The following is a 23,382-nucleotide window of genomic DNA, read 5'->3' on the forward strand; positions in this document are numbered from 1 at the left end:
GGAAAACAAAAGGGTCATGATGACCCTGGATCGCTCACCTGAGTAATATGAACCACATGTTTCAAATGGCAAACTGATGCTAAAATATTAAGAAAGTATGTCAGTAGGTCACATTCACGGTAACTGAAAGTCAGTTTTAAGATCGGTGTGCAAAACTGTACATGTCATCCAAATTTCAAGGCTCTATCTTAAAAAATAAGAAAGTAGGTTAGTAGGTTAAGGTCACCATCAAGTGATCCCTAATCACTTGGGGTCATCAGGTAATTATAATTAAACATTCTAGGAATTATGATCTGATAATTTTTTTTCCTGTATAACTCATAATTATAACAAGTGACCCCTAGGGCGGGCCTCTTTTCACCCCAGGGGCATAATTTCAACAAACTTGTTACAGATCCACCAGGCAATGCAACATACCAAATATCAAAGGCCTAGGCCTTGAACTTTCATACAAAAAGATCTTTAATTGTTTTTTCCTATACAAGTCTATGATACACTTGGTACCCCAGGGCAGGGCCTCTTTTCACCCCAGGGACATAATTTGAACAATTCTGGTAGAGAAATACTAGGACAGGCAACATACCAAATATCAAAAGCCTAAGCATTGCAGTTTCAGGCAAGAAGTTTTTTCTTATGTAAGTCTATGTAAAACTTTAGACCCCGGGACAGGGTCTCTTTTCACCCCAGGGGCATAATTTGAATAATTTTGGTCGAGGACCACAAGGCAATGCTACATAAAAAATATCAAAGGCCTAGCTCTTGTGGTTTTAGACAAGATTTTTAAAGTTTTTTCCTATATAAGTCTATGTAAAACTTGTGACCCCCTGGGCAGGGCCTCTTTTCACCCCAGGGGCATAATTTGAACTATCTTGATAGAGGACCATAAGTTGATGTCACATGCTAAATATCAAGGCTCTATGCCTTGCGGTTTTAGACAAGAAGATTTTTAAAGTTTTTCATTTCGGTTGCCATGGCAACCAGAGTTCTGCGTGGAATTAAATTCTTTGGACAATTTTGAAAGGGGACCACCCAAGGATCATTCCTGTGAAGTTTGGTGTAATTCTGCCCAGTGGTTTTCAAGAAGAAGATTTTTTTATAAAATGTTGACGGACACACGACATTGGTATTATTCTGCCCAGTGGTTTTCAAGAAGAAGATTTTTTTATACAAGAGGGCCATGATGGCCCTATATCGCTCACCTGAGTACCATTACTTTAACCAAAAACAAAAAGAAAAAATTCTTACAAGGTACAGATATGTCAAAATACACCTAAAAATTGGAGGTACCATCCATGTTGTACCACAGAAAAGTGGTCTCAGTTTTTCCCTATGGCCAATAATAAAAAAGTTACTAAATAAGCTATTTATAGTAACATAAAAGGAAAGTAATAAAAAAAAATATTGTAAGCGAACAAAAGAAGGATCTGCCAAATAAAAACAAGAGCACTGCAATGCAGAGCAATATTCACATAAAACAAAGTCAAATGACCTTTGACCCCTAAGTGTGACCTTGACATTGAATTTAGCCATCCAAAACATGCGCTCTGCACATCCTTTCAATGAGTGAACATTTGTGTCAGGTTTCTCTGAAATCCATCAAGGGGTTCAAGAGTTACAGAGCGGAAGGGAAATTGCTAACCAACACACAGACAGACACCGAGGCGATAACATAATATGTCCCTGTGGGTGTATAAAAAAGAATCGAGATCTTATGGTGATACAAGTTGTGTGCAAGTTTGGTTAAAATGAAATCAAAAATGAAGCTGCTATTGAGCAGACAAGGTCAAAATAGCCAATTTTGGCCCTTTTAGGGGCCATAACTCTGGAACCCATTGTGGGACCTGGCCGGTTCAAGAATGAACCAAGATCTTTTAGTGACACAAGTTTTGTGCAAGTCTGATTAAATTCAAATAATAAATGAAGCTGCTACTGTGCAGACAAGGTCAAAATAGCTAATTCCGGCCCTATCAGGGACCATAACTCTGGAACCCATTATGGGATCTGGCCAGTTCAAGAAAGGAACCAAGATCTTAACGTGATACAAGTTTTGTGCAAGTTTGGTAAAAATCAAATCATAAATAAAGCTGCTATTGTGCAGACAAGGTCAAAATAGCTAATTTTGGCCCTTTCAGGGGCCATAACTTTGGAACCCATTATGGCATCTGGCCAGTTCCAGAAAGGAACCAAGATCTTATCGTGATACAAGTTGTGTGAAAGTCTGGTAAAAATCAAATCATAAATAAAGCTGCTATTGTGCAGACAAGCTCAAAATAGCTAATTTTGGCCCTTTCAGGGGCCATAACTCTGGAACCCATCATGGGATCTGGCCAGTTCAAGAAATGATCTGAGATCTTATGGTGATACAAGTTGTGTGCAAGTTTGGTAAAAATCAAATCATAAATAAAGCTACTATTGTGCAGACAAGGTCAAAATAGCTAATTTTGGCCCTTTCAGGGGCCATAACTCTGGAACCCATAATGAGATCTGACCAGTTCAAGAAAGGAACCAAGATCTTATGGTGATACAAGTTGTGTGCAAGTTTGGTTAAAATAAAATCATAAATGAAATCACTATCGTGCAGACAAGAAATTGTTGACGGAGGGACGGACGGACGCATGCACAGACGAGGGGCGAAGGGTGATCACAAAAGCTCACCTTGTCACTATGTGACAGGTGAGCTAAAAATGTTGACCATTAAGGTCACAAAAAACAAAATATAACAATAAGATCTGAAATATGAGAACAGTTTATAACCTTAACCATTGACCCACGGAGTAAGCTCATGTCCTCTGCACATTTTCCCATCACCACCTACCTATATGTCAAGTTTGGTGTCAGTAACTTAAAGGGATTTCAAGTTTTCCTAAAATGGGTTTAGGAGATACAGAGCAGACATAAAATGGAAGGCTTAAACCTCTGACATTGAGTTGTGACCTTGACTTTGGGCCAACATGGCTGACTCATGGGTTCTGCACATCATCTTGATGAGGTGATCAACTGACCCAAGTTCCATGAAAATCCTTCAATGGGTTTAGGAGATACTGAGCGGACATAAAATGGAAGGCTCAAACATTTCACCCCGAGATGTGACCTTTACCTTAAGCCGTAATGGTTGATTCATAAGTTCTGCACATGGTCTTGGTGAGGTGATAATTTGACCCAAGTTTCATGAAAATCCTTAAAGGGGTTTAGGAGATACAGAGTGGACACAAAATGGAAGGCTCAAACGTCTGACCTTAGCTTGCGACCTTGACCTTAAGCTGACATGGCTGACTGAAAAGTTCTACACAGCGTCTTGATGAGGTGATCATTTGACCCAAGTTTCATGAAAATCTTTAGGGGTTAGAGATACAGAGTGGACACAAAATTGAAGGCTCAAACCTTCTGACCTTGAATTGTGACCTTGACCTTAAGCTGACATGGCTCTGACTGATAAGTTCTGCACTTTATCTTGATGAGGTGACCATTTGACCCAAGCTTCATGAAAATCCTTCAAGGGGTTTAGTAGATACAGAGCGGACACAAAATGGAAGGCTCAAACATTGGACCTTGAATTGTGACCTTGACCTTAAGCCGCCATCGCTGACTCATGGGTTCTGCAAATCGTCTTGATGAGGTGATCATTTGATGCAAGTTTCGTGAAAATCCTTCAAGGGTTTAAGAGATACAGAGCGGACATGAAATGTTACGGATGGACAGACACCATTCCTATAACCACCCCACCACTCGTGGTTGGGGATTGAACAGTTTAAACAAAATATGAACTGGTACGAAAAACTTAACCAAGATTTGTAAGTTGAAAGGGACCATAATATAGCCAAAATCCTTGATAGAGTTATGTACTCTTGCCTAAAACTGGATAAGGTGATGGTACACAAGTGCTGAAAGGGGGAAATGATTCATGAAAGATTGGTGTAAGAGTTTTAGCCCTTCAATCACATAATGTGGGTAATAATGAGGCATATTCATTTCAAGTTTGAGGCAAATCCATTTAGTAATAACAGAGGTAGAGTGGAAGTGCATCAAAACCTTACCCAAGGTGTGGCTAAAATTACCAAACATTTGGTGAAAGAAGCTGGGCTGATGGTCAAAGCTTTTTTTGTGTCCCTGGACAGTGTAACCTCTGAGTGCAGTCAAGTGGAACTATTTTAACAAATAGCAGAAAGGTCCATCCAATGATGCTGTATACCAAGTTTGGTGCACGTCTTTCATCAGAAGTAATCTTATAATGTTTTTATATTCTATTTTGAGTTTAAAACCATTTTTCAACAGTATTCGGTTGTATAAAAAGCGGACACTTAACCTAACCAGTGTTCCTGGATTATTTAACAGTATAAACCTGTTCTCCGTAAGTAACTGCTAACTTCCAAACATGAATAAGAGGTGGACGACAAATGATTTCAGACAAAATGTCTTTTATCAAATCGTCATGGAGAACATACACCCTGCCCGGGGATCAAACTCACTATCCGTAGATCTGTGCTCTCCCTACTGAGCTAAGCAGGCTGGCTTTTTTTAAAATTAAAACTTCTGACAGCCCCTAAATGCAGTCAAGTGAAATCATTTATCAAATCTGAGAGAGGCATACCAGAATATTTCAGACCAACTTTGGTTTAAATCTAGCAAATAGTTTCTGAGGAAGGGATGTTTCAGTGGAAATTCACAAGACATTGGAGGATGGACTACCTATCTATCTCTTCTAACTGCTCATCCTGAACATCAGGTTCTTGTGAACTAAAACGGTAAATACTAATTCATAAAAAGTGCTGAAAAAGAAACACACATAAAACTCACTCTTTTCTTCTCTCTTTCTGTAATCACAGTGGACTTTGCACTCTCCGGTCGTTCAAGTCTTATCCTTGCAGAATGAGGTCTATCATATGCTGTAAACAACATGAAAACTATTGTCTCTCGCTTTCATGATTCAGTTTCAGCCTATTATTTTCATTTGAGCCGTACCATTAGAAAACCAACATAGTGGGTATGTGACCAGCATGGATCCAGACCAGCCTGCGCATCCGCGCAGTCTGGTCAGGCTCCATGCTGTTCGCTTTTAAAGCCTATTGGAATTGGAGAAACTGTTAGCGAACAGCATGGATCCTGACCAGACTGCGCGGATCGCATACCCACTATGTTGGTTTTCCCATGGCACGGCTCAAATTTTCAACTTTAAAGAGATTGTAATACTTATGTTAATCTTATCTGATGACCAAACTTAATTCTGCCGAGCACTGAATATTCCTGCCCCTATCAAGATCTGAACTTACAAGCTGCAAGTGAGGAGTAAGGTGCCCCATCACTACAATGATACTCTCTGTATACTCTGAATATCATCATTTATACAAGTGAAACATCATACGCTTGAACATCTATAGCATAGAGCACCAGTATGCTATGTGTCTCCATGCATTTATTGTTCCATCTAATAGCATTTACAATTGATTTTACACCTGTAATACCTGCTGGACTTTAGTGATACAATCTGTTAATCATTTTGCTTTTTTCAAATATAATTACTACTTTGTCTAGCTACCTTGTCTAACAGAAGGTTTTGGTTTTCCTAGTTATACTGAAATGTCCCATTTTCACATAAAGTGAAACCTGTCGGACATATCTACTTCAGCTATACTAAAATACTGTAAAATCTGGTAAGTAAGCGTATACGGTTATAATAATTTTAGTGGCACTTCTATGCGCCTAATTTTGGTATGTGCTTATACTTAAGCCAAAACTATGTGCTTATATTTGATATGCGCTTACAGACAAGTCAGGTGCGCTTATTATCCCATGCGGAATAATGATAAGGTCATATGCGCTTACTTTTGATATGCGTTTATATTCGAATATGCACTTATTTACCAGATTTTACAGTATTTCTGCAGTTCTAACTTGTAATTATTATTTATCGAATAACTAAAATCACTTTACTGTTCCTTCAAAAAACTTTAATAGTTTTCTTTATAAAAGATGTAACAAGCAAATAACTCTGATTCTGAAACAGAAGTTAAATGACCGAGTGAACTTAAATTTTAACTTTAAACTTAACTTACACTGTGCATTATTATTACGTCTCCTCTTCTCTCGTGCTGACATGTTTGGCAAACTCTGAAACAACAAAGCACCTCTATCAATTTTCTTCACGAACAGTTTATTCCTTTTTCATCACACAATATTTTTCTAAGTCTGACTGGTTAAACAAGAGCACCGCCTTGCGGGTGCTGACGCTCATCTGATTTTTTTTGTGTAATAGAAATATTGTCCTACCCATGATTTTCTAAGTCTAAAAAGAGTCATCATTCTTGCAAAAAGCAGGATAGAGTTATGTTTCTTGATGAACAGTGTCCACTTATGATGGTGAAAAACTGTTGCAAGTTTTAAAGCAATAGCTTTGATAGTTTATGAGAAAAGTTGACTTAAACATAATACTCAACCAAGAAAATGATTTTCTAAGTCCAAAAGGGGCAATAATTATTGCAAAAAGCAGGATGGAGTTACGTTGCTTGCTGTACAGGGTCAGCTTATGATGTGAACAAGTGTTGCAAGTTTCAAAGCAATAGCTTTGATGTTTAAGAGAAAAAGTTGACCTAAACATAAACTTAACCCAAGAAACTGATATTTTCAAGTCCAAAAGGGCCATAAATCTTGCAAAAGCAGGACAGAGTTATGTTTCTTGCTTTACAGGTCAACTTATGATGGTGAACAAGTGTTTGCAAGTTTTAAAGCAATAGCTTTGATAGTTTTAGGATAAAAGCTGACCTAAACATAAAAACTTAACCAAGAAAACTGATTTTCTAAGTCCAAAGGGGCAATAAATCTTGCAAAAAGCAAGATGGAGTTATGTTTCTTGATGTACAGGGTCTGCTTATGATGGTGAACAAGTATGCCAAGTTTCAAAGCAATAGCTTTGATAGTTTAGGAGAAAAGTTGACCTAAACATAAAACTTAACCAAGAAATCTGATATTTTCTAAGTACAAAAGGGGCCATAAATCTTGCAAAAAGCAAGATGGAGTTATGTTTCTTGCTATACAGGGTCAGCTTATGATGATGAACAAGTAATCCAAGTTTCAAAGCAATAGCTTTGATAGTTTAGGAGAAAAGCTGACCTAAACATAAAACTTAACCAGGCAACACCGACGCCGACAACCGCTCAAGTGATGACAATAACTCATCATTTTTTTTAAAAAAAATCAGATGAGCTAAAAGTTAAAAGATAATATCTATTTACAAAGTCGCACTAGTGAAATTGTAAATTATATAGAAAATTTCTTTTATCCATTGGTCACAGGGCAAAATTCTCATAAAAAAATAATAGAATTTGAGTAAATCCTTAGCTTGCTGGTGGCAAGTGATTCTGCCTTTGGGACCAGTGGAGACCAAGATCAGCCTGCACATGGGTGCAGGCTGATCATGGTCTGCACTGTTCACCATTCAGTTAGTATCTTTTTGGTAAGTTGGTAAGCACCCCTTTAACAGTTAATGCTACTGTCCAAACTGAAAGATGGACAAGTTCATTACAGAAATTAAGCAGGGTAAGGGTTAATTTACTCTACAGATGATTTCATTTCATTATAATGGCAGGAATCTGGAGACAGGTCTGTATAAATGAAGCACTGGATAACAACAGTGCAAAGGTCACTGTATATATCAGTCACAGTAAATTAGTTTTGAGTTTTGAAATACTCTACTTATTGAGTGAACACAACTCAATCTTGACTAATTCAAGAGCCATAACATGCTGTTTATTGAACTAGACTTTAATTTTACAGCAAAATACATTTAATAGAAGTACAAAGAACAAAAATTAAGAACACACTAATTTTCTGAAAATCAGATCTTACTCTAGGTGTTTCATCTCCCAGTGAAATATTGTCATCTTTTGAGCCTGAGGAAGATGATGATTTTGATTCTGTTGACCGAATATCACCACTAACATCCTGGTAATTATTTCTACGCTGTGGAAGTCCCTCCCCTTCAACCTTAGGTGGGGGAGGTAAAGGACGAGGATTGTCTACTGGCTTTGGCTGAAAAATTATCAAGATGTTTGCATACACTGCTATCGATTACAATTTCTCTAAATGAACTTCGATGTCTGGCACTTGCAATATTCATAATCATTAATTACATTTTCATAAACTTTCTGTACACATTTTAAATTATTTTATTTATCTTTAATTATTTCTGTGACACATAATCTGTCATAACTATTTCAGAAATACTTAAATGAGCCGTGCCATGAGAAAACCAACATAGTGGGTATGCGACCAGCATGGATCCAGACCAGCCTGCGCATCTGCGCAGTCTGGTCAGGCTCTATGCTGTTCGCTTTTAAAGCCTATTGGAATTGGAGAAACTATTAGCGAACAGCATGGATCCTGACCAGACTGCGCGGATGCGCAGGCTGGTCTGGATCCATGCTGGTCGCATACCCACTATGTTGGTTTTCCCATGGCGCGGCTCAAATCATCATTAGACAGTCACACAATCACCTTATACAAGCAAGTATGGATTCTATCTGCACTCAGAAATAAAATGAGCCGCACCATGAGATAACCAACATAGTGCGTTTGCGACCAGCATGGATCCAAACAAGCCTGCACATCCGTGCAGTCTGGTCATGATCCATGCTGTTCGCTAATTGTTTCTCTAATTGCAATAGTTTTTAAAGCAAACAGCATGGATCCAGACAAGACTGTGTGGATGCGCAAGCTGGTCTGCATCCATGCTGGTCACAAAGCCACTACATTGGTTTTCTCATGGTGCAGTTCAAATGCTGTATAAAAACATAGCTATTCAGCTTTGGATACATGTCAATAATATCATTCCACTCTAGCAAAATATAAATAAGTAAGTTTTAATATGATGCATTGCTTTTTATGTGAATGGGGTCCTTATTTTATTTATTCACTGACAACTCTAATTGCAGAAGTGCGTTCACAATTTGTTAAAGGAGACAATCATACAGAATTCTTCCAAAAATACAAAATAAAGGTTAGTATTTTCTGTTTAGGGTAATGTGTCTTTATACTTTGTGCTTTTCTTACCGGTACATTTGAGTGAAGTATACTCCTACATAATTATACATGAAAATTAATTGATTTGACTGACCACCTGAACTTTGAAAAGCTTAGACATTTCTTATAGAAGACTTAAAAACACTACCACAGTTTCAAATATGAACACTATTTTTATATGTTACTGCAAAACACAAAGTCATTAGTAAGTGTTGGTTATGTGTTATATTCAAAATGACTACACCAATCTTGAGGTGTTCAGAGTACTTCCTGAAACATTTGTCCTGAAATGACTGTACCAAGGAAACCTATAATGAGATCTCTTGCCTTGTAGGGGTTGTTTCAATTCTGGAAAGACGAAATGGGCACTAGAAAAAAGGGCAGGTGAGGAATGACCGTATGATGTTATCTTTCTTTAAAAAGTCAGTGACTACTTCCTGCGAGCAAGTGCATTGTTGAGGAGAAGTCAAATGTAGTTCAGGCTGTTGAATGGGAATTAAGCATTTTTTTTTTTTTTCATTTCATTTACAGTTAACAAGTGGTTGTAGAACATTTTCAGCATTTTACCAGTCTTTTTTTGTGTAGGATTTAACGTTGCACTGACGCAATTTAGGTCAAATGCCGACTTTCCGGCTTTGATGCTGAAGGAAGACACCAGGTGCCCCTCTGTGCATTATTTCATCACAGGTGGCTACCTAAGTAGAACCAAAGACCTTCCATAAGCCAGCTGAATGGCTTCCTCACATTAAGAATTCAATGCACCGAGTGAGGCTCGAACCCACATCAGTGAGAGGCAAGTGATTCAAAGTCAGTGACCTTAACCACTCAGCAACAAACGGCCCAATTCATTTTGTATTTAGTGTTACAAGTATGCTATAAAGATGTTATGTTATTTTGAAAGCATATGAGTAAGAGACCTCATTACCATCTTTTGTTTTTAAATTATATTATTTTTACAAAATCATACATTAATGTTAATATTATCAGAACATCTTCATTTATTTTTTAAACATAATCACCAATAAAATGACCAAGTTGAATCTAGGAGGCCCTCCTGATCTTGACTGTGGACATTGAATATATGTCATAAAACACTGCATCATGAAACAAGAGGGTCATGATGACCCTGGATCGCTCACCAGAGTAATATGAGCTACATGTTTCAAATGTCAAACTGATGATTTTTAGAATTTTTTTGGAAGATTTTCCTATGTACAATCAAGTAACACCTGGGGCGGGGCCAATTTTACCCCAAGGGTCATGATTTGAACAAAGTTTGTAGCTGTCTAATAGGCAATGTTACATATCAAATATCTAAGATCTAGGCCTTCTGGTTTATTTTTAGCAAATTTATGAAGATTTCCCTATGTACAATCAAGTATCCCCTGGGGCTGGGTCAATTTGACCCTGGGGGGTGGGTCAAGATTTGAACAACTTTTGTAGAGGTCCCCTAGGCAATGCTTCATGTCAAATATCTAAGCTCTAGGCCTTCTGTTTTTTTTAAGAAAATTTTTGAAGATTTTCCTATGTAAAATCAAGTGACCCCGGGGTCATGATTTGAACAAATTTTGTAGAGGTCCACTAGGCAATGCTACATGTCAAATATCTAAGCTCTAGGCCTTCTGGTTTATTTTTAGAAAATTTTGAAGATTTTTCTATGTACAATCAAAAAACCCCATGGGGTGCGGTCAATTTTTCAATTTTGACCTCGGGGATCATGATCTGAACAAATTTTGTACAAGTATACTAGGCAATGCTACACGTCAAATATCTAAGATCTAGGCCTTCTGGTTTATTTTTAGAAAATTTTTGAAGATTTTCCTATGTAAAATCAAGTGACCCCTGGGGCGGGGTCAATTTTGACCCCGGGGGTCATGATTTGAACAAATTTTGTAGAGGTCCACTAGGCAATGCTACATGTCAAATATCTAAGCTCTAGGCCTTCTGGTTTATTTTTAGAAATTTTTTGAAGATTTTCCTATGTAAAATCAAGTGACCCCTGGGGCGGGGTCAATTTTGACCCCGTGGTCATGATTTGAACAACTTTAATAGAGGTCTATTAGGCAATGCTACATGTCAAATATCTAAGCTCTAGGGCTTCTGATATTTGAGAAGAAGATTTTTTAAGGTTTTCCTATGTAAAATCAAGTGACCCCTGGGGCGGGGTCAACTTTGACCCCGGGGTCATGCTTTGAATCAACTTGGTAGATGTCCACTAGGCAATGCTTCACACCAAATATCTAAGCTCTAGGGCCTCTGGTTTTTGAGAAGAAGATTTTTAAAGTTTTTCCTTTCGGTTGCCATGGCAACCAGAGTTCTGCATGGAATTCAATTCTTTGAATAATTGTGTACAGCTTCACCCAAGGAACATTCCTGTGAAGTTTGGATGAAATTGGCCTAGTAGTTTATGAGGAGATGTCATTTAAAGTAAAAAGTTTACAGACGGACAACGGACGCCGGACGGTGACCCATCCTAATAGCTCACCCTGAGTCTTTGGCTCTGGTGAGCTAAAAATAACACCGAGCAATTCATTTAAGAAGTAGTTTAAAGTTTATTCTATTTTGAACTCTGTCTTCCTCTAAAAATGGTAAAATAAAACCTTTGAACAAATCTGAGAGAGGACATTACAAAGATGCTACAGACTAAATTTGGTTAAGATCCATCAAGTGATTCATGAGAAGAAGCTAACTGATCTTTAACATTCGAGTGTGACCTTGACATTGAAAGTAGTGTCCTGGGTCATGTGCTCTACATGTCGTTTTGAATATCTGTATAAAGAAAAATTTCTATACAAGAAATAGGCAGGAAACTAAACTCCGAGCTTCCCAAATTATTAAATAATGCTTTAATAGACATGCAGTTTTTCATGCGTATTTGTTAACCATATTAGTATGAAATGATGTTAATATTGATGACAAAAATATAATTACACCTTAGTACCACTTCCAGTTTCTAGCATATAAAATAGTCAAGATGTAAACACTACATTTAGTTCTTAAGCAAAATCTTGAAATGTAGTATTTCAGAAAAAATATAACTTCTGTCAGGTTCAAGGGAATGCCTTAGACTTTGACCACTCTTCTATTCTTGCTGCTTTTTCTTGAAACAGCTAATCAAATAATATCATCACCAAAAGTATTATTTTCTCAAAGATCAAACAGAAATATATTTTTGAGAAAAAAAGGCTGCCAGACACTATTTTTGTGTATTTGAAAAAAATGTATAAAAAGGAATACTGAAGATGTTTACGATTTTCACACAGTGGGACTTTTCTTAATATAAATATCATGCATTAATTAATCCCAAAACATTGTTTCAAGTAAACTGATCAACTAAGTTTAGCAGTATAGATTCAGAAAACATTTCTCTACAACATTTTCTCTCAAACAATAGAAAATTCTTGTCATTTTGTTTAGGCTGGGCATTATTAAAGAAATGTAAAAATCTTTTGTTATTGCCTTTATTTGATTAGTTTATACAGAAACTAGTTACAAAAACATAAAATGAGCCATGCCATGAGAAAACCAACATGGTCGCTTTGCGACCAGCATGGACCCAGACCAGCCTTTGCATCCGCACAGTCTGGCCAGGATCCATGCTGTTTGTTAATGGTTTTTCTAATTGCAATAGGCTTTGAAAGCGAACAGCATGGATCCTGACCAGACTGTGCCGATGCAAAGGCTAATCTGGATCCATGCTGGTTGCAAAGCCACTATGTTGGTTTTCTCATGGTGCGGCTCAAATGTCAGTAACTACTACTAAGCAACATAATCAGGCAACAAGCAAGCAACTACTGAAAAATGGATATAAACTACTAGAATAAGATAGAATTATTTCTGGGGAGTACATCGTGCCATCATTTACGTTTTCAAAAATGAATGCTGAAGATTTCTTTGAACCACTGGATGGGCTTTTTGCTACGTTGTTTCTGTACCTGGAATTTGCCGACTCCGAAGACGAACTTACATGTTTTGAGAGAATAGACTTCTTTTTCCGCCTGTTAGGACCTCGTGGGGGAGATGATGATGGTACTGGGAGCTATAAATGAAAATGATGTGCACATGAGATAGGGTATGAAAACACACAGTGCACTGTTGAATCAGATGTTTAATAGCATAGAATAAGACATACATGTACTTTTTGGAACACTTCATGCTGAAAATTATATGTTTCCGGGATTAGTCTTAGGGGAATTGTTCAGCAGTCCAATCTCACAGCCAAGCTCACAGTCTGAGACTATGTTGGTTTATATTCAAGTCTTTTTTATCAAATATGTATATCCCTTTTATATTTGCTGGGAACAAAGATATGAATAATCTCTAATCTATCCCAATTCTACTTTTTTTTCTTTTATGGCAGGAACCATTTACTTCCATCAGAAAATTTCTTTTGAATAAGGTTTCCCATAAAACTGAGTTAACATCAAGATTTTTCTTCTCCATTCTTCTCCATTTGCCCAAATACCACTTTATTTCTCCCCAAATAACAGGTGCAGGCCTTTCCCCTCTCAGAGAAAACAAGAAATGTGTCTAAGAAAATTCAGATTCAACAATGCACTTAACAACAGTGAGACAGATTAAACAATAAACCTTCAATTATTATAACACAGTTAATGGTGCAGTACAAAGGAAGTCCAGAAAGTTTATATGCGAAACCCTAAAATATTTCAAAATGAAACTGACATATAAAGAGTCTGGCCCAGATAAATACAAAAGAGATCAGAACCATACACACGGTTAAGTTGAACTCACTACATTTTCACTAAAGAAAAATACTGTAAGGTTAGTGCCCAACTAGAGCTGCTTTTGAGAAAAGCGCATGCCTCTCCACAACTGCCTAATCATCTAGATTGGCATTTTCTTCTCCATTATGTATTGAGTCAACCATGCACCAAGACCTGTATCACTTGCATCAGTTTTCGTAAATTCAAGGTCTAATTCCGAGTGCCTGGACCGATTTGGCTAGTTATCGAACTTGGCCGAGAGCTTAATTGGCAAACACATTTTGTTCAAGGTTTGACAAGATTTGTGAAGACTGGCTGGACTACTGACACAACTCCAGACAGGTAGTAAATCAATTATGTCTGCCCACACACATTGTGTGGTGAGACATAATTACGGAAGGCACTACTAATACAATGGAACAGCAACACACTAACAATGTCACATTATAAAATAAAGCTCATTGATAGCTTATTATACCGCACCATTACGTACAAACATGGGAGGTTATATTGCATGATCATTTTTTATAATCTCTGTTCATGTCTCATAAATCCAGACTAGGCTTAGGGAGACTGAACAGAATTTATATAATGGCTGTTATCTACAGTGATTATGTACAGTTATGCATGCTGTTATTTCACTTTAATATTTGTACAGAAAAACACTTGCATGTTAATAAACTTATTTTATTAGTATACATTAAACTTTAAAGCATTCTAAATGTTATGACGGTAATCTGAATTTTCCTTAAAAGAAAAAATTTTTTAATTGCAAGACATGCATTTTTGTAGAAGTTTCCATTTCTGGACCCAGTAATTGTAAAACCAATTTTTTGCAGTTTTATCCAGAAATCTTGATTCTCATGTACCTGCTTTGTGCAAGACAGTACAACAACTAGGACTTTCAAGATTTCTTCCCATTTTCCAGCCAATACACATGTTAATTGTTTCAACTCACAATAAAGAGTGAGGCACCATCCAGATACAAAAATGTTCAGATATTTCTTACTTCAGTTAGCAGTGAGCGTTACATTACACTATTTATAACAGTTAGAACAAAGAGCAGAGTTGTTCCCCTAAACATATTACAAGCAATGTAGAGGTCTCAGTAAACTACCAAATTCAAACCATGGACACTTCGAATAAACTGAATACATTTACTATGGCCAAACATACTGCAGTGTTGTGCTCATGAGATGTGACTACTAAAGCGCTTATGCCAAACGACCTTATTCTCTATCAAAAATTATCATCCTATGTTGTCAGAATTAATATACAATTTGTGATAGCTGGAGTTCAGAATATTTAATACAAGAGTAACGAAGCACTGCCATTGCTGGTGCTGACGACTCATTGATTTTTTGTAAAAAATATTTTAGTCCTACCCATGATTTTCTAAGTCTAAAAGGCCATCACTCTTGCAAATAGCAGGATAGATATGTTTCATGATGTACAGTTCCACTATTGATGGGAAAAATGTTGCAAGTTAAGCACTAGCTATGATAGTTATGGACAAGTTACTAACATAAATTCAACCAAAAAATAGTTTTTCTAATCCAAAAGGCAATAATTATTGCAAAAAGTCAGATGGAGTTTATATGCTTGTTTGTCATAACAGGGTCAGCTTATGAGGTGAACAAATTGCAAAGTTTTAAGACAATTAGCTTGATAGTTTTAGAAGAAAAAGTTACCTATAAACATAAAACTTAACCAAGAAATCTGAATTTTCTAATCAAAAGGCCAAAATTCTATTGCAAAAAGCAGATTTTTGTTTCTCTGTACAGACCAGCTTATGAGTGTGAACAAGTGTTGCAAGTTTATAAGAATTGACTTGATACTGTTAGTGAAGAAAGCGACCAACATAAACCTTTTAACCAAGAACAAGCTGTTATTTTCTAAGTCAAAGCATAATGAGTGCACACCAGTCAAGAATGAGTTATGTTTCTTATGTACAGGTCTAGCTTGATGTGGTGAACTAAGTATTACAGTTACAAAGCAAGAGTTTCCATAAGTTTAGAAATGTATGTACCTAAACACAAACTTTAACCATGAGATCTGATTTTAGTACAAAATGGGCATAAAATACTAGGGCTAAAAGCATATGGCAGTAGTTTCTGCTATAGATGGTCACTTATGAGGTGAACAGTATTCCAAATTCAAAGAATGCTTATAGTTTAGAAAAAGCTGACCAACAAAAATTACAGCAACGCCGACGCGACAAATCTCAAGTTGTGACAATACTCATCATATTTTTTCAAAAATCAGATGAGCTAAAAATAACAACACCTTTGGTAAAGTAATTTTCATTTTCAGCGAATAATTAGTTATTCAAAAGTTAAAATCATCTGCTTAAGGTTACACTTTATTTATAAATACTAAACTTGGGAACAAGGATGATCATCTTACCAGGACTGCAGAAGCAGAAATATTTTATTGTTGTCTCAAAATTTAAGAATATCTATTCAATGTTAAAAAATCTGAACATTTTGTAACCTACGACGAAACCCTGCACATTTTCTCAAAGTTAATTTCACACTGGAGTACCTGACTTCTAGCTGATCTTGCTGACCTTGGTGTACGCTGAAGATCAAACATTTCATTTTAACTTTATATCAAATACATTGCAGAGGTGTACAGTAATATGTGCGTAAAACAGGAGTTCTGTTATATTAAAAATAGCACCTATCATTAAAGATAAAAAATCTTGCAATTTAATTTTTGTATTAATTCTAGGGTCATGCAACAATTTGATAACATATTTTCCAAACTGCCTTCTGAATTATATCAAAATCAAGTGGCAAAGTCAAACTTGCACAGTAATCAACTTTTCGTTGAGTTTTTATTAAGTTTTAAGAGATTGGGAAGGATAGTTTCATACCTATCTAAATCCAACATGGCTGGGATGACACTGGTTGTTGGAGAAGTTCATTTATTAACCTTTACCCTGTTAAATTTCTAAAATGGACTGGTCCATCATTCCATTTGGGCAGTACCACTTATTAGTCAAAGGGGTGTTCACTGAAAATTTACTGACTGAATAGCGAACAGTGCAGACTAAGATCTGCCTGCAAAAGCAAAACCACTTGCCTCCAGCAGGCTAAAGGTTAAAGGATTTAATCTAATGTGAAAGAAATAACAGGTTTTTACTAGATGACATAATCCTCATGTTGGCAGAAGACATTTTTTCAGGTTAGATAGACTCAGTTCTTTAATAACCTTTTTGCTGAAAATGGGAAGTGATTTAAACAACTGTGGTGAGACGCTGACTTTTAGATAACTTACCTGTCTATCAGACTTGGGATGTGGTGGTTCCTCTTTCTGTTTTATTTCTTTATTTTCTTTACTATCTTTGCTACTATTCTGTTTGATGGTTCCCTGTTTTATTGTGTCCTGGTCTGAGCCGTCTTCTTCCTCCTTCAGGTCTACCACCATCTTACCTTCGTGTATCGGGTGAAGGTCCGCAGGCTTTCTCCTATATCAAACAATATACAGCTTTTCAATACAAAGGCATGAACTAGTATTAGTACATTCAGTTTATTCGATATATGTACTTAATGTCTAACTACACAACATAGGAAAAGTGTCCATCATCATATGTTCATCTAAATAAAGCAGCTAGCTAATTTTTACATAGAATGTGCTTCATATATAAATTACGCATCTATATTTTGGTGACAGCGCTTACTAGCATCTAACTACGAAACAATCATTTAAACTTCATCACCAACATCATCTTCAGTGATCATCTCACTCTAGAAGTGTATGCTTGTAATTTGAACTTTGTTACATTAAGTTTCAATACAAGAAAAATGAACATTTTATTTCTTTTAAAGCACAAAATTTATTATTGAATGAAGTTGGTATGTAGAATTCAAATAAATCGCATATGTACAATTAATTTTCTATATTAGTATGAAAAATTAAAAACTGGGTCATTCTGTCGATTCATGAAATTTCAACATAAACACATAATTCTTTAGTTCCAAAACCTTCTGTAAAGTTTGACCGCCAACTTCATTAATTAGTGTCTTCAGAAGTCTATCATGGCTAAGAAAAAAATTGCAACTCACTTTGACTTAGTATGACCTTTAATTAGAGAATATTTCACATTCAAATAATGTTCATGTAGAAAAATGTACTTAACATCTGATGTATATACAGAAATAATTTTCCCAAATCATTAAAGATATTCAATCTGAATTCATATTAAAAACATGCACAACTAGAAGATGCTTTGATTAGAAAGCCCAGTTTCTCCCCCAAAGCTAGTTTAATGCAAGAAGTCAATCGGGGCCAGAGCAAAACTCAAAGATGACAAGATGTTTACTTAGTACTGAAATGCAATAATCTCTACTCAGAGTCCAACTAAGCTTCACAGATACGAACATACTCCACATACTGCCTGTCACTGATAGCAACCTCAATCAATAGGTCATCGCTGTCATGATCACCTCTCTTAGTTTTGATCTAGCCAACGTCTCAATTTCCGAACAGTTACGGTTCCGTCACTGTGACAAACCTTTGACCTCTGACCTCAATAGGTGTCATCTCAGTCATGATCAACCTTCATATCATCTGATCCTAGCCAAGCATCTCAAGTAATCATCCAAATGTAATGTCGGTCACTGTAACCTGACCTCGACCTCAATCATAGGTCATCGCTGTCATGACCAACCTCCCTATCAACTTTCATGATCCTAGCCCCAAGCGTTCTCAAGTTATCATCCGGAAACCGTTTAACTGTTCCGGGTCATTGTGACCTTGACCCATGACCTAATGACCTCAAAGTCGAACTTGACCTCTATTATTTTATTATGTTACACCTGTGTACCAAAATTTATGATCTTTTGCAAGTCTTACCTATGATTTTGTACTGTTTGTTTTTCAACACTTGGTTCTCCTGCACCAACTTCTACACTTGACACACTAACAACTGACCTTGAACTCTCAGGCTGCGACCTTTCACTGTCTAGAGATGACCTTGAACTGTCGGGGACATCAATGCCTTGTTGTGATGAAGCTGAACTACGAGATCGGGCAGAGACTTGTACCGAGGATGAAGACGATGATACGGATGAGACAGAGTGGGCGGAGCCAGGACGGCTCACCTGAGGTCTTGATGCACTTGCTGGTCGGCGACTGAAATATACATAACACTGTTATAAGAACCTTTGATAAAAGGTTAATTCAAAAGTAACTTTCTCTTCAAATAACAGCTTCTTGTACATAAAAAAATGAAACGGTCTTCTTTTTTTGTTAAAACTCAAATGATACAGCTAGATGCAAATATAAACTAAGTTGAATAGAAAACATGCATATAACCAACCTTTGTTTAGTTTCTTCAAGAAATATTGCAATATTTTTCTTGATGTATGGGTCCCTGAGAATTCTGTTGACTGTTGGCCGTTTACCCGGATCTTGATGTAACATACTGCGTAACAGTGACACGAGGTCCTGTGAGTACTGTCGTGGCATCGGAGGCATCTACAACATAACATAGTCTGTTCAATAATGCTGTTACTAAGGTTACCAATCACACTGTCAATAAATCTAAGAGACAAATTCACTTTACTTTTGGCACAGAGGTATTTTAGATATAAAGCTTGTTGATTTAAATTGTGAGGCAAACATTTGTCCGCATTTTCAAAATTTCTCTGCTACTTTCTAGGATTCTCTGGAAAACATCTGTGAATAAGAGTTGTCTCAGGAGACAGTGTGCTTGACTATGTCCATGCTGGATAGTGAAACAGGGCACGTCATCTGAGGAAGGTATACTACATATCATGTGGCTAATAATATAAAACAACCGGTTCGAGTTTAAATCAAATCCATTTAGTAATAATTGAGATAGAGTAAAAGTGCATCACAACTTCAATCTGAAATTTTAAGTAAAAAGTGGGCCATACTTCATAAAAAATTGTTGCCAGACCAGAGTTATGGAATCTTGTGTCATATGATGTGAGTGATGATGTGGAACAATTATTTCAAGTTTGAATCTAATCCCTTCTGTACTAACAGAAATATAATGAAAATGCATCAAAAGCAACCTAAAATTCTAAGTAAAAAGGGGGCACAATTCATGAAAAATTGGTGTCAGAGTTATGGACCTTGTATCAAATCATGTGAGTGATAATGTGAAACATCTATTGTAAGTTTCATTCATTAAAAACGGAGATAAAGTGAAATTGCATTAAAATTTTATGCAAAATAGGGGATAATTAATGAAATATTGGCGTGAGAGTTATGGTCCTTGTGTCATACGATGTGGATGATGATGTGGACCAACTACTTTAAATTGAATCAAACCTTTCTGTAACAACAGAAATATACTGAAAATGCATCAAAAATAACTTAAAAATCTTAGTAAAAAGGGGCATAATTTATGAAAAATTGGTGTCAGAGTTATGGAACTTGAGTCATATCATGTGAGTGATAATGTGGAACAACAGTCTTAATCAAATCCATTTGGTAACAATAGGACCATGATGGTCCTGCATCGCTCACCTCTTCCCACATGACCCAGTTTTGAGTATGACGTCGTTTTTTCTATTATTTGACATAGTGACCTAGTTTTTGAGCTCATGTGACCCAGTTTTGAATCTGACCTAGATATCATCAAGATAAAAATTCTGACCAATTTTCATGAAGATCCATTGAAAAATATGATCTCTAGAGAGGTCACAAGATTTTTCTATTATTTGACCTATTGACCTAGTTTTCGAAGGTACGTGACCCTGTTTTGAATTTTACCTAGATATCATCAAGGTGAACATTCTCACTAATTTTCATGAAGATATCATGAAAAATATGGCCTCTAGAGAGGTCACAAGGTTTTTCTATTTTTATACCGACTGGCCTAGTTTTTGACCGCATGTGACCCAGTTTCGAAACTGACCTTGATATCATCAAGGTGAACATTCAGATCAATTTTCATGAAGATCCATTGAAAAATATGGCCTCTAGAGAGGTCAAAAGATTTTAATAATTTTAGACCTACTGACCTAGTTTTTGACTGCAGTTGACCCTGTTTCAAACCTGACCTAGATATCATCAAGATGAACATTCAGACCAACTTTCATACAGATCCCATGAAAAGTATGGCCTCTAGAGAGGTCACAAGTTTTTTCTATTATTTGACCTACTGACCTAGTTTTTTAAGGCACGTGACCCTGTTTCAAACTTGACCTAGATATCATCAAGGTGAACATTCTGACCAATTTTCATGAAGATCCATTCAAGGGTATGGCCTCTAGATAGGTCACAAGGTTTTTCTATTTCAAAACCTACTGACCTAGTTTTTGATCGCAGTTGACCCAGTTTCAAACTTGACCTATATATCATCAAGATAAACATTCTGACCAATTTTCATACAGATCCCATGAAAAATATGGCCTCTAGAGAGGTCACAACGTTTTTTCATTATTTGACCTATGACCTACTTTTTGATGGCACGTGACCCACTTTCGAACTTGACCTAGATATCATCAAGATGAACATTCTAACCAATTTTTAAGGAGATCCATTCACAAGTATGGCCTCTAGAGAGGTCACAAGGTTTTTCTATTCTTAGACCTACTGACCTAGTTTTTGACCGCACATGACCCTGTTTCAAACTTGACCTAGATATCATCAAGATGAACATTCAGACCAACTTTCATACAGATCCCATAAAAAATATGGCCTCTAGAGAGGTCACAAGGTTTTTCTATTATTTGACCTACTGACCTAGTTTTTGATGGCACGTGACCCACTTTCGAACTTGATCTAGATATCATCAAGGTGAACGTTCAGACCAACTTTCATACAGATCCCATGAAAAATATGGCCTCTAGAGAGGCCACAAGGTTTTTCTATTATTTGACCTACTGACCTAGTTTTTGAAGGCACGTGACCCACTTTTCAACTTGACCTAGATATCATCAAGATGAACATTCTGACCAACTTTCATGAAGATCTCCTGAAATATATGGCCTCTAGAGAGGTCACAAGGTTTTTCTATTTTTAGACCTACTGACCTAGTTTTTGATTGCATGTGACCCAGTTTCGAACTTGACCTTGATATCATCAAGATGAACATTCAGACCAACTTTCATACAGATCCTATGAAAAATATGGCCTTTAGAGAGGTCACAAGGTTTTTCTATTATTTGACCTACTGACCTAGTTTTTGATGGCACGTGACCCAGTTTCGAACTTGACCTAGATATCATCAAGGTGAACGTTCTGACCAAGTTTCATGAAGATCTTGTGAAATATATGGCCTCTAGAGAGGTCACAAGGTTTTTCTATATTTAGACCTACTCACCTAGTTTTTGAAGGCACGTGACCCAGTTTCGAACTTGACCTAGATATCATCAAGATGAACATTCTGACCAATTTTCATGAAGATCTTGTGAAAAATATGTCCTCTAGAGAGGTCACAAGGTTTTTCTATTTTTAGACCTACTGACCTACTTTTTGGCCGCACGTGACCCAGTTTCGAACCTGGCCTAGAATTTACCAAGATGAACATTCTAACCCATTTTCATAAAGATCCCATGAAAACTGTGACCTCTAGGGATGTCACAAGGAAAAGTTTACGCACGCACGGACAGACGCACGGACGACGGACGCTGCGCGATCACAAAAGCTCACCTTGTCACTTTGACAGGTGAGCTAAAAACAGAGGTAGAGAGACAGTGCTCCAAACCTTGAACCTGAAATTCTAAGTAAAAAGGGGAGGTAATTCATGAAATATTGGTGCAGGAGTTATGGCCCTTGTGTCATATGATGTGGATAATAAAGAGGAATAACTATTTTAAGTTTGAAGGAAATCCATTAAGTAATAACAAAGATAAAAAGAATGTGCATCAAAACTTTAATCAAGGTATGGACACGGAACAGACGCTGATGTGGACGCAGGACCGACTAGGCGGCTCACCATATACTTCGTATAGTTGAGCTAAAAATCAATCTTACCTTTCCTCGTAATATTTTATAGACCAAGGAGTTCATGTCTTTTGCATTGAAAGCATGTTTTAGTGTCATCATTTCATACACACAGCAACCAAGTGCCCAGACATCTGACTGTAAAAACAGACGTATTAAAATCAATACTTTTCCCTTTGTATTATGAATGTACACTGAAGACATATAATCACTGAGCAACCTATTTGCCATAGTTGTAGGATCTTAGCTTGTAAACGACCAATTACACATGAGTTAATCAAAAACTGTCAACCTATGAACATGATTTTCAGATATCTCCACCTTCAGTTTATTTTATCACTCAGTTCTAAAACTATAGTCAAGGTCTATGGATTACTATTTGCCCTGGCAGAAGTGTGGATTCTAACACAACCAGCAAATAACCTACATACACACAGAAGAAAATCAATCCACAGTTACTTTGTGATAACCCATCTGCATGCAAAGGGTTGTTTTGGCTGTTCCGTAACACTGTTGTTTCAAGTTTGTCCTGTTAGAATCGAAATAACAAGTTCCCAAGTGTGATTAATCGTAGATAAACCCGAGTCTTTCGCTCTTATGCGAAAAAATATATATCACTCAGGTCTACGGCCTTCATGATATATTCTTACGCTTGAGAACTCAAAACACGGGTTATTCATTGATAAATCACACTTGGGAACTTATATTTCTTAATGAA

At 36.7% G+C, this 23,382-nt stretch overlaps 1 protein-coding gene across 7 annotated transcripts in view; it reads right to left on the reverse strand.

Annotated features, from left to right (window-relative positions):
- Nucleotides 1–23,382, reverse strand: part of LOC123529993 (serine/threonine-protein kinase Nek4-like) — a 55,456-nt gene that overhangs the window by 25,568 nt on the left and 6,506 nt on the right. For 2 of the 7 annotated variants that reach the window (XM_053521075.1, XM_053521073.1), the window contains exons 5-13: nucleotides 22,695–22,802; nucleotides 19,063–19,220; nucleotides 18,597–18,875; nucleotides 17,019–17,208; nucleotides 16,281–16,316; nucleotides 12,878–13,051; nucleotides 7,840–8,022; nucleotides 6,051–6,105; nucleotides 4,795–4,883 (exon numbers count right to left, since the gene is read on the reverse strand). In XM_053521075.1, the coding sequence (XP_053377050.1) occupies nucleotides 4,795–4,883; nucleotides 6,051–6,105; nucleotides 7,840–8,022; nucleotides 12,878–13,051; nucleotides 16,281–16,316; nucleotides 17,019–17,208; nucleotides 18,597–18,875; nucleotides 19,063–19,220; nucleotides 22,695–22,802 (1,272 nt within the window). The remainder of the gene's footprint in view (nucleotides 1–4,794; nucleotides 4,884–6,050; nucleotides 6,106–7,839; nucleotides 8,023–12,877; nucleotides 13,052–16,280; nucleotides 16,317–17,018; nucleotides 17,209–18,596; nucleotides 18,876–19,062; nucleotides 19,221–22,694; nucleotides 22,803–23,382) is intronic. The other 5 variants (XM_053521076.1, XM_053521077.1, XM_053521078.1 and 2 more) reach the window with 5 other exon arrangements.

The sequence above is a fragment of the Mercenaria mercenaria genome, chromosome 13 (assembly GCF_021730395.1).
Source record: "Mercenaria mercenaria strain notata chromosome 13, MADL_Memer_1, whole genome shotgun sequence".
In the NCBI taxonomy this organism is placed as follows: Eukaryota; Metazoa; Mollusca; class Bivalvia; order Venerida; family Veneridae; genus Mercenaria; species Mercenaria mercenaria.